Raw genomic sequence first — 12,496 nt, 5'->3', positions numbered from 1 at the left:
ATGGATCAGAGCTCCGAAAAAAGAAAGCCAGTCTCTGGTTTTATATATCTTGTTCAGGGTCAAAGGTGAGTCACACATGCGACTCACCCATGTGACCTAAAATCATCACAGAAATTCGACTTAAACCCACATGGGCTAAAAGCCTCTGATGTCACAAACATGTCACTCAAACCCATGTAAACTAGACTTTCCCTTGAGGCAAGGAGGTCATCAGAGACTCCTAATTTAATCAAGGAAACAAAGGCCAAACTCTTCAGGGGCACTTGGTTGAATAAGTGCTAAGAGCCCATCCTGATTGCCAATACAGGCCCCCCTGGTTCTCCTGCTTCCTTCGTAGTATTGGACCAGCTTCCACAATTCTAGAAGCCTCCTCATCTGAATTTGCTTCATCTTCCTCCCCTGTGTTTTCCTTCCAGGTGTCTGGGTCCCAGTCAGGCCCCACATGTGCAAGGGTTGCATGCACCTTCCTCTTGTTAACTTTTCTTTTTTCTTTTTCCGAGCTAAACTCACAGTTGTCATTTCTGCTACCACCTGATGCTTTCTAGCTTGCTCTTCTGAAGCAAAGTTCTGAGGCTGTAGCATAGAAAGCTTCTCATGCAAATCAGCTAACTCCTTTTCCACCGGAACCTTTTCCTCCAACAGTTTGTCTCTACTTTTACATATAATACAGTAACTTGTTAACAACTCCCGTCCTCTTCTACATACCCCTGCCATTTCTTTCCCCAGTTCTATTGCTATTCCTTGCAAACATCTTTCTGAATCTCTGGGTTCTCCCTTCTGTAGTCTTGGTTCCCAGTTTTCACAAAGTCCTGTGCTTTTTAGCCCATTCTCATGCCTCGGAGGAATAAGGTAAATCCTTCTATCCTGGGATACCCATTTCCTTCCCTAGAGCCTTCCTATCTCCAAGTAGAGAATTTATATTTTGTGATCCCATCCGCATCGCTAAATGTAACTCCAATGCGATACCCATAGCAGCTGCTATGAATATGCAGACGTATTTCCAGAATGGAATTGCAAAACATAATTAACTGTCTTCCTCCAAGACAAAACCAAAATATTTATTCAGACACCAGAAAGCAAAATTTACCATGGTAACAAAAAAGTTTGTACATATCACCAATCCTGAGAGCACCAACATCTTTTTTTTAAATTTAATTTGTTTAATATATTTAGTTTCCAGCATTGATTTTCACAAGAGTTTGAATTACAAATTTTCTCTCCATTTCTACCCTCCCCCCACCACTCCAAGATGGCGTATATTCTGGTTGCCCTGTTCCCCAGTCAGCCCTTTTCCTTTCCTTTCTTGTAGGGCAAGATAAATTTCTGTGCCCCATTGCCTGTGTATCTATTTTTCTAGTTGCATGCAAAAACTTTTTTTTTGTTTTTGAACATCTGTTTTTAAAAACTTTGAGTTCCAAATTCTCTCCCCTCTTCCCTTCCCACACACCCTCCCCAAGAAGTCAAGCAGTTCAACATAGGCCACATGCATATCATTATGTAAAACCCTTCCACAATACTCATGTTGTGAAAGACTAAGTATATTTTGTTCCTTCTAACCTATCCCCCTTTATTGAATTTTCTTCCTTGACCCTGTCCCTTTTCAAAAGTGTTTGTTTTTGATTACCTCCTCCCCCATCTGCCCTCCCTTCTATCATCCCCCCATTTTTATCTTCTTCCTCCTTCTTTCCTGTGGGGTAAGATACCCAATTGAGTGTGTATGGTATTCCCTCCTCAGGTCAAATCTGATGAGAGCAAGATTCACTCATTCCCCCTCACCTGCCTTCTTTCTCTTCCTACAGAACTGCTTTTTCTTGCCACTTCTATGTGATATAATTTATCCCATTCTATCTCTCCCTTTCTCCCTCTCTCAATATATTCTTCTCTATCCCTTAATTTTATTTCTTTTAGATATCATCCCTTCATCTTCAACTTACCCTGTACCCTCTCTCTCTCTCTCTCTCTCTCTCTCTCTCTCTCTCTCTCTATATATATATATATATATATATATATATATATATATATATATATATATTTATATATACACATACACACATACACGCGCATATATATGTATATATATATATGTATATATATATATATGTATATATATATATATGTATATATATATATATGTGCATATTCCCTTCAGCTACCCTAAGACTGAGGTCTCATGAATCATACACATCATCTTTCCATGTAACCAAACAGTTCAACTTTAGTAAGTCCCTTGCAATTTCTTTTTCTTGTTCTTTTTCTTGATTACCTTTTCATGCTTCTCTTGATTCTTGTGTTTGAAAGTCAAATTTTCTATTCAGCTCTGGTCTTTTCACTGAGAAAGCTTGAAAGTCCTCTATTTTATTGAAAGTCCATATTTTGCCTTAGAGCACGATACTCGGTTTTGCTGGGTGTGTGATTCTTGGTTTTAATCCTAGCTCCATTGACCTCCAGAATATCGTATTCCAAGCCCTTCATTCTCTTAATGTAGAATCTGCTAGATCTTGGGTTATTCTAATTGTGTTTCCACAATACTCAAATTGTTTCTTTCTGGCTGCTCACAGTATTTTCTCCTTGATCATGGCTTTCAGGTAGTCCAATTATTTTTAAATTATCTCTCCTGGATGTATTTTCCAGGTCAGTGGTTTTTCCAATGTAATATTTCACATTGTCTTCCATTTTTTCATTCCTTTGGTTCTGTTTTATAATATCTTGATTTCTCATAATGTCACTAGCTTCCACTTGTTCCAATCTAATTTTTAAGGTGGCATTTTCTTCAGTGGTCTTTTGGACCTCCTTTTCCATTTGGGTGATTCTGCCTTTCAAGGCATTCTTCTCCTCATTGGCTTTTTGGAGCTCTTTTGCCATTTGCGTTAGTCTATTTTTTAAGGTGTTGTTTTCGTCAGTATATTTTTCATTATTTTTTTGGGTCTCCTTTAGCAAGTCATTGACTTGTTTTTCATGGTTTTCTTGCATCCTTCTCGTTTCTCTTCCCAATTTTTCCTGTACTTCTCTAACTTGCTTTTCCAAATCCTTTTTGAGCTCTTCCATGGCCTGGGACCAGTTCATGTTTTTCTTGGAGGCTTTTGTGGTAGGCTCTTTGACTTTGTTGATTTCTTCTGTCTGTATGTTTTGGTCTTCTTTGTCACCAAAGAAAGATTCCAAAGTCTGAGACTGAATCTGGGTGCGTTTTCGCTGCCTGGCCATGTTCCCAGCCAACTTACTTGACCTTGAGTTTTTCAGCAGGGTATGACTGCTTGTAGAGTAAAGAGTACTTCGTTCCAAGCTTGAGGGGATGCACCAGCTCTGCCACACCAGCACTCCTCCTCCCCAAGAACCCCCAACCCAGACTGGACTCAGATCTTCAGCAGTCTCTGCAATCCTGCTCTGATCCTCCACTTAATTCCTCCCACCAGGTGGGCCTGGGGCCAGAAGCAACTGGAGCTGTAGTTCTATAGCTGCCCCACCTCTGCTGCCCCCGGGGTGGTGGCTGAACCGCAAACTCTGTCACCTTGTCCCCAGCAGCTTTTGCCACTAACCTTCTCTGTTGTCTTTGGTGTTTGTGGGTTGAGAAGTCTGGCAACTGCCACAGCTCACTGATTCAGGGCGCTAGGGCCCGCTCCGCCCAGCTCCTGTTCTGGTTGGTCTGGCTCACGCTGGGCTCTGCTTGGCTCCCAGCTCCGTGCGGGATAGACCTCACCCAGCCACCATCCAGGCTGTCCTGGGCTGGAGCCCTGCTTCCTGCTATTTTTTGGGTTCTGCAGTTCTAGAATTGGTTCAGAGCCATTTTTTATAGGTTTTTGGAGGGACTTGGCGGGGAGCTCATGCTAATCCCTGCTTTCCAGCCGCCATCTTGGCTCCGCCCCCCAAGCACCAATATCTTAAGCATTCTTGCTAAGACAAAACCAAAATATCTATTCAGATACCAGAAAGCAAAATTTACCATGGTAACAAAAAATTTTTTACACATCACTAATCCAAGGAGCACCAATATCTTAACTGTTCTTTCTGTTAGGCCTCCCTACAAACAAATTCCCCCAGGAAAATTCCTCCCTCTCTCACTGACACTAGCTTCTCTCCCTCAGCTCTGCCTCACTCTCTCTTCTCATTCTTTTTTTCCATTGGCCATGCTCCTCCCACCATGGGCTTCATGTGCCTCAGGCTCCATGTGACTCAGGCTGTATCACAGCTATGAGCTGGGCCAGAGTTCAAAACAGGTGACATAGGTCTATTAATGTATAGGAAAGTTCTTCTTATTCTATTAACATTACAAGAGGAAATGGGGTACTTTTTCCTGCTACTTTACCCATCCTAGCTCTGTCCCTCCCACCTCCTTGGAGCTCCTAAATTAACCATGGTTTTATGGCCTATTTCTGGGGAGTACTTTTATCCTCATTGGTTATCTCAGATATAGATTTTCAAAGTGAAGAAACCAACATTTCTGACAGGCAACTTATCTAAGGTATAGTATCTCTCAAGTTTTAACGTCAGCATTTGTTAGCACTAAAAAATAGAACAGATATTGGACAGTAGCAGTATTGATTACCTACCTGAAATCCAGTAACCTGGAGGTTCATAGCTATATAGAATATTCCCTTGTTTATATTTCCGCATTCTTAACTCTGTATTCTGTACACAATTAGTCTCCTGCTTCAAGTCCTTTCTTCTCCTGTACATCCTCTATATAGCTCCAAAAGTAACAATCCCCTGTTTAATAAATTTGAATGCCACTCTACTACAAGACTCTAGGATCAATTACAAATTTCTATTTGGAATTAAAAACCCTTCACAACCTCTCCTAAACTACCTTTAAAACCTTATATATTACTCCCCTTTATACACTCCTTGTTCCAGCCTAACCAGCCGTCTGCATGTTTTTCATACATGACATTTCACCTCTTACTTTCATTCCTCTGCATAGCCTTTTCCTTATACCTGGAATGCATCTTCTTATTTAGTTCACCTCTGAAAACTCCCTAGTTCCCTTCAAAACTCAATTCAAATACCACTCTCTAATGAGGCCTTTCCTAATTCCACCTCACCTCATCCTTCAGCTGCTAGTGCATCTCATGCAAAGTTACTTTTCATTTAATATATTTCATTCATCCTTCTCTGTATACACAGTCTCCCCCTGTAGACTGTAAGCTCCATGAGGGCAGGGACTGTTTCCTTTATGCTTTTGTACCCAGCACCTAGCACACTTCCCAGATGCCGTAAATAGGTTCTTGTTCATTGATTGAATAGGCTCTTATTAATGCTTGCTGAATTTGACTTGATTTTGTCTCCTTTTGTTATAGTTCCTCTCTGATTCTACATTTACCCTTTTATCTACTAGTCATATTTTCCTTGTTTAAAATGGAATTTTTGGTAGTATGATTATGGTCCTGATTGTTTGCTGGGTATTTAAAATAATAATTGCTTTTCTTTCCAACAGTGAAATGAGGAAGATGGGAGGAATGAGGAAAAGGAACTACAGAAATGCTGATAAAGAAGAGATGCTTTCAAGTCATGAGCCAAAAAAGGCCAAGTGGGAAACTGTGGAACCACTGGATACAGGCCTTTCTTTGGCAGAGGATGAAGAGCTAGTGCTGCATCTGCTCAAAAGTCAAAGTTAATTCTTTCCTTTCTAATAACCATGATGCCATGGGCATTCAGTGGCATAAGGGTTCCATACACGGACACATTCCATGCTCAAAAGCCCCTGTCTCCAGATAGTAGCCAAAATATGTAACTCTAGGTGAAGATCTCTTTTCCCTCATCAAAATATTTGATGATCTTTGAAGTCTTTGAATCAGCATGAGAGTTCTGTGAGTTACATGTCTTATAGGTGGGGAGGTTTTCTTTTCCACATTTTCTCTAGAGTTGTGAAACTCTTTGTTGAAACTTGATCATAAGTCTCAGTCTTGCTGAAGATGTAGACATTTCTAAGTACTGTTAGACAAAGTTATAGTCAATTTTGATAGGCTTAATATTACCAAAGATATAGCATTGTAATGAACCAACCCTAAGAGAATGTGGTGTATGTTTTTCCCCCTAGATAATGGTAAGCAATAAAGTTAATTCTTACTAAATAAAGTACAATTGTGTTTGCATTTTGTTGGACACATTTATTTAAAAGTTTCCACAGGGGAAGGCTCCTAAGACAAAGACACTTCACAGATTCTTAAACCAATGAGTCTTTCATCTTCCCAAGTTAGCCCTCTCAAAACAACTATTCCTTTGGGTAGCATTTTCAGTTCTGCCAACTGTCTTTTATAGAACGCGGAGAAGTTGTCTTTGTGCTGAACCTGAAGATTATGTCTTTTAAAGCCTCCTCTCTAACTCCCATGCACTTGTCCAAAGTGTCACTGCAGTTGATTTGCCCCGAGCTGGGACATCTTCACGCCCAAGCAGGAAGCCAGAAGTTGATGGGGAGTGAGAAACAAAATGAAATGAAAATACTTTGGGGTTGGTTATAAACAACCCCTTGCTGAAGTCCCCAAAGTGATTTTTTGAAAACAGAGTTAGATAGTAAAGGAATCATTTGCATTATGATAGGAATTTAATCATAATTTTATCACCTCTTTTTATGCCCACCCAATCCAGCTTTACCTGAACAATAATTTTAAATAACAGTAAGCACAGTGATTTTGAACCCATGTTAAGTAAGTAGTGATGTTTAATGTTAATTAACTCAGAACAATTTTTAAGGGTTGCTTTATCACCTGTAAGCTGTCAAAGAATATAGGATAGGTGACAGTTTGCCTTTGAAGATGTTAGAATAAGAGATTTAATGATAGGGGATGAGAGGTGTACAAAATAGTTGCAGGGAGGATAAGAAAGGAAGGTAACTTTTGGCTATAACAATTAAAGTGGTTCACATTTATTCAGCCCTGGAGGCAGAATTTGGAATTAAGAATTCCCTTTACACAGGGCCTTTTATTTGAATGAGTTTTAAAGCCTCCAAAGGGCAATTCAGAAGTTTGGAGTAGTCAGGCTGTAGCCTAGAATTTATTAAGTATCAGCTATGAGCAAGGCACTATGCTAAATGCTGGGGATGCAAAGAAAAGCAAAAAAAAAAAAAGGTCCTACTCTCAAGGAGCTCATGGACTAATAAGGAAGACAATATGCAAACAACTAGGTACATGCAAGATACATAAAGGATAAATTGGAAAAAAAAACAGCAGAGGGAAGACAGTAGCATTAAGAAGGATAGAGATAGAAAAACAACTCTAAGACTCATGATGGAAAATGCTATCCACATCCAAAGAAAGAACTATGATCAAAGCATACTATTTTCTCTTTTTTGTTTTTTTTTTCTTTCTCATGATTTTTCCCTTTTCTAATTCTTCTTTCATAATATGACTGGAAATATGTTTCACGTGATTGCACATGTATACTCTTTATCAGATTGCTTGCTGTCTTGAGGAGTGGGGAGGGAAAGAGAGGGAGGAAGAAAGATTTGGAACTCAAAATCTTATAAAAAATGAATGTTGAAAACTATCATTACATGTAATTGGAAAAAACAAAATACTATTTTTAAGAGAAAGGATAGGAAAGCTTCCTGTAGCAGGTAGAATTTTGGCTTGGACTGGAAGGAAGCCAGGAGATAGAAATGAGGAGGGACAGCATTCAAGGCATGGGGGACAGTCAGAGAAAATGTCCAGAGTCAAGAGATAGGGTGTCTTGTTTAAGAAATGGTAATTTAATCAGCATCCCTGGATCATAGTGTGGTGAGGTGCAAGGTGTAATAAGAAGAGTAGAAATGACAGCTAGGTGGAGCCACAGTGCACAAAGTGCTGGGCCTGAAGTCAGGAAGACCTGGGTTCAAATTTGCCCTTGACAAGTCAAGCTCTATTTACCTCAGTTTCCTCAACTTTAAAATGAAGTAAAATGAGGTAAAAGAGTATCAGGAAGAAAAGGGTGCTCAATGGAGGTCAAGAAGTACAAAAATTGGGAAAAAAGAATTCAACTTATCAGTTAAGTAGACTAAAATTAGTAACTTTGACGAGAGCAATTTTAGTTGAATGATGAGGTCAGACGCTAGACTAGAGTTAAGAAAAGAGTGAGAGGAAAGGAAGTAGAAGCTCCTGTTATAGACACTTGATCTCAAGTTTAGCCACAAAAGATGGGAGAGATATAGGATGTTAGCAGGAATGGTTGAATCAAGTAAGCTTTTTTGAGCTTTGGAGTGAGAGGGGTGAGGGGACGTGGACATGTTTCTAGGCAGTAGGGAAGCAATCAGTAGACAGGAAGAGATCGAAGATAAGTGAGAGAATGGGGATGAAAGAGGAGGCAATCACTCGAAGAAGACAGGATGGAATGGGATCCCTTGTGCATATAGAGGGATAGCCTTGGCAAGGAGAAGGGCAGTGTCTTAATGTGAGGTAGGGGCCCAGGACAAAACCCTGTGGGACATGTGTTTGGACTATGTGATCTGGTCGAAGATCCACCCAAGGACACAGAAAAGGAACACTCAAATCGGAAGATAATCAGTTCAGAGGAGCGTAACAAAAACAGAGAAGAAAATAGGAAGGAAAATGGATGACTAACCGTGTCAAAATCTGCAGAAAGATTAAGAAGGATGAGGATTGAGAAAAGACCATTAGGTTTGTTAATTTAGAGATCATTGGTAACTTTGGAGAGAACAGTTTTAGGTGAACGATGAGGTCAGAAGCCAGACCGAAAAGAGTTAAGAGAATGAGGAAAGAAAATGCTAGCACCTGTTGTAGATGGCCTTCTCAAGTTTAGTCACAAAGTAGAAGAGAGATATGAGACACTTGCCAGAAGGAATGGACAAATCAAGTGGGTTTTTTATGTTTTGATTTTTTATTTGTTTTTGAGTATGGGGAGATATGGGCCTTTTTGTAGGCAGTAAGAAAGTGGCCAATAAACAAGAAGCAATTGAATATTAATGAGAGAATAGAGGAGGAAGTAAAGTATTTACTGAGAATTAAAGACATTATTCAATTTACTCCAAACCATTAAAACTTTTCTGCCTACCAATCTGGATAAAGTATAGGCCATTTACAATATTGGTCCAAATAGAGACTGTGCTTCTTTGCCACCTTGAAATCTAGCTTGTGTAAAATCTAAGTGTGACTGATTAATATTTTGTTCTGGGTTTTGAGTTCATTTAAGTATGTAAGCCCTTTAAGGGCAGGAAATGTTTTAGGTTTGTTTTTCTATCCCCACTGCATAGCATAATGCATGGTGTGTAATGTGCATAATAAATACTTGTTAATTGATTGGTTTCAGATATGCATCTTATGTATAAGAACAATATAGTTGTTCCTCATATGTACATAACAAATAACATATTTCAGAATCTCTAATCCATTCCAAATAAACATTATAGTTTGTTTTTTTTTTAAACTAAGTTTATTTTGCAAAATAATTAAAACTGAGCCGGTAGTATTGGCATAAAACTGCTTACAAGTTGAAAAAAGAAATATTTGAAAAATAGTCAGGACCAGTAGAGAGCAGCAAGAAGTTCCTCACTGACAAAAGGCATTACTGGGTGAAGTTTAAAGTGATGATATTAGAAAGTGGTTTGGCTTTGTGTCTATCTAAAAGACTGACATTTGGCTGAGGGCTGTCTGTGGCATAGAACCTATTCATCAGATTCACTCCTGCAAAATGATTCTTTAAATTACATCAGACTGTCTGATATCAGATTCACCCAGTAGCCATGGCATCTTTTGGAGGACTGCCATTTCATAAGCTTAACATAGCCTCTAAGATGTGTGTGGAGCTATAAAATATGAATAAGTTTAATTAAATTGAATTAGTTTTGTTACACAGCATTTGAAATGCCTTGAACAGGGGATGTCATCTTGATAGCTGTCATAGTGTGCTAGAGTTGTATTTGAGTTATGGGCCAGTAGGTCACTAAAAAAACACCATGTAACTTGGAATCACATAGATAGAAGCATTAAATCTTTGGAAAATTATGGGCACAGACCTAGACTCAAGACTTTTGATCAACTCATTTCCTTTTTTAAAATTATATTTAAACACAGAATACTCTAATGCAATTAATAGTCTTATAAAAAATTTTAGCTTTCTAGTCCAGGAGGCAGGACAGAGAGATGGTATCAAAAACAAAATGTGTTATTATACCTAGGGATACTCCACTTGTCTCCCTTCCTCTATTCCTCAAATCTTCTTCCTTTCAGAAACGTAATTTAATAGGGAAGAGAGTCTCACAGCTGGTATATCAGATTGTACATCTCCTGAAGCTCCTGGAATGACAGTTTGAATTTTGGGAACCAAGAGATTTATGGTTAAGATACTTAGATTTCCAACTCTATTACACCAATTAAAGGTTTATTGTGGTTAATGAGCACACATTTTTTAGGTGGGCTTTGGCCCTTCAAAAGGTCCTTCATACCATATATTTATACTAATCAAATTACTTTCATTAAATTGCTTAATACCTAGCTAGAATGAAAGTTTTCTTTGAGCAGAGATGGGGTAATTTTGGAATAGAGGTCACTAGGGTAAGTTGGGAAGACACAGTTGGAGGTGGTGTGGTTACAGTGAAGAAGATAGGATGGTCAAAGGCAAGAGGAAGTGAGGGGATGCCAGCTTGTGGAAACAAAATAAAAATAAAACACATACACACAAACGAAAATGGGGGGGAAATTACAAAAAAAAAAAAACTTCAAGGATGATGGAACCATTACACTCAGACACCAATATCACTACCCTGTACCTACTAATAAGGTAGGCAAAAATGATACTAAATGCAATAAAGATGGAAAAAGCAGCTAAATTGGATCAAACATATGCAGAGCCTATCCAAGCTAGAGGTGGCACAGCTGTGGGGGATATTGAAGAATTGACGTACAAGGTATCCGAAAGCATAAGGAAAGAAAATTTCAGACCATATTAATGCCCCCTGAAAAAAGAGACCAAGAGAAGACCAATAACAGCAGACCTCTATGCCCACTGTCACATTTATACAAAATTGTTGAGAGTTATCTATACATTGAAGGCTTCCCTGATGAGGATATTGGCAGAAAAGGAGCAGGTTTTTACAAGTGTTATTGAATAATGGACGACATCTTTACCATTTCACCATTGATTCAAAGATATGGAGCATGTAAGATCCCATTAAGTTCATTATTTATAATTACAATAATGGCATATATATAGTGCTTACTATTTGCCAAGCACTATACTAAAAGCTTTACAATAATTATCTCACTTGATCCTCATAACAACCCTGGGAGGTAGATCCCATTATTATCCCCATTTTTACAGATGAAGAAACTGATGCAAACAGAGGTTATGTGTCTTCCTCAGGGTGACACAACTACTAAATGTCTGAGACCAAATTTGAATTCAGGTCTTTAATAAAGCAGAACACCACCTGACAGATTCCTTTTTTCAAAAATATGATGCCTCTCTTCCAAACAGTAAAATCATTCAATACTTCTTGAAAGATAAAACAGAAATAACCCTCTTCAGCAAACTTCTAATAATTAACATCAGATGACACATAAAACCAGTACATGTATGCTTACCAAAGGTGATTTCCACTGTGATGGAGTAGGTCCAAAGCAGAGTCCGAGGTGAATTGGGAATCCTTATGGGATGGTTAATTTCTCTAGGGTCTTCTATTTGTAGATAACATTGTGCTGATGGCATCAAATCCAGAACATCGCAAATCTTCCTGGAAGAGACATGTAATCACTCAAAAGAATTTTATCTGACCATCCACATGAGAAAGACTGAGGGAATGAAGAATGTCTGTTGCCCAGATGACATACATTTAAGTGGATAGACAATAGAATTTGAGGTAATACAGAGGGACAACAGTTAAGGCCCAGAACTGAACAGGAGGAGGAAAATGGGAGATTGCCATCGAGAGTCTACTGTTTCTAATACCAATATTCAACAATTGTGACTGTATGGCACCAAAACATAGAACAAAACAGTCACCAAATAATTAAAGTATTGGAGTATATGAACACAGAACAATGGAAAGGTGCATTGTAGATGTGAGCAGGCTCCAAATGATAACTAATGAAGAACTTTAATGAAGGATAAGAGTAAGAGAAGCCATCAAGGCAATTGTACAACTATATGAGAGCAAGATAAGACACCCTTGTCATTTGACAAAGACAAAGGATGGCAAATAGCCACAGTGTTGCCCTGGTACCTAAGAGATTTCAGAATAAACTGAGGAAGGCTTCTGGTATGTTGTGTAGAACCTCATGGCTACCTTACAGGAATGCCTGGACAAGAATTGTGCGATACGGGGCAAGCACAGATGAGTTTCTGCATCATTAGGGAGAATCCTAAAGTAGTTAGGATGAGAAATCCATTCGAATAAGAAAATGTGAGAAATTAAGAGAAACATGAGATTTGCCTGAATTGATGCTACACCTCTCAAGGCTCTGTCCTAGGTACTCTTCTTTTTTAGTTCACTTGGTGATCTCATCAGCCTCATGACTTGAATTAGCATATCTATGTAGATGATTTTTCAGATCTATATATCCAACCCTATTCTCTT

The 12,496-nt window shown here is 38.7% G+C and overlaps 1 protein-coding gene across 1 annotated transcript in view; it reads left to right on the top strand.

The window, feature by feature from the left end:
• The window catches only part of DDX10 (DEAD-box helicase 10), a 332,834-nt gene extending 326,751 nt beyond the window's left edge, over positions 1-6,083 (top strand). The window contains exon 18 of the mRNA XM_036744864.1: positions 5,429-6,083. Within this exon, the coding sequence (XP_036600759.1) occupies positions 5,429-5,609 (181 nt within the window). The 3' untranslated portion in view covers positions 5,610-6,083. The remainder of the gene's footprint in view (positions 1-5,428) is intronic.
• The last annotated feature ends 6,413 nt before the right edge of the window (positions 6,084-12,496 follow it).

Source organism: Trichosurus vulpecula, chromosome 2, assembly GCF_011100635.1.
Source record: "Trichosurus vulpecula isolate mTriVul1 chromosome 2, mTriVul1.pri, whole genome shotgun sequence".
Classification (NCBI taxonomy): Eukaryota; Metazoa; Chordata; class Mammalia; order Diprotodontia; family Phalangeridae; genus Trichosurus; species Trichosurus vulpecula.
The sequence above is the reverse complement of the archived record's forward strand: the minus strand, read 5'-3'. Positions and strand labels throughout refer to the sequence as shown.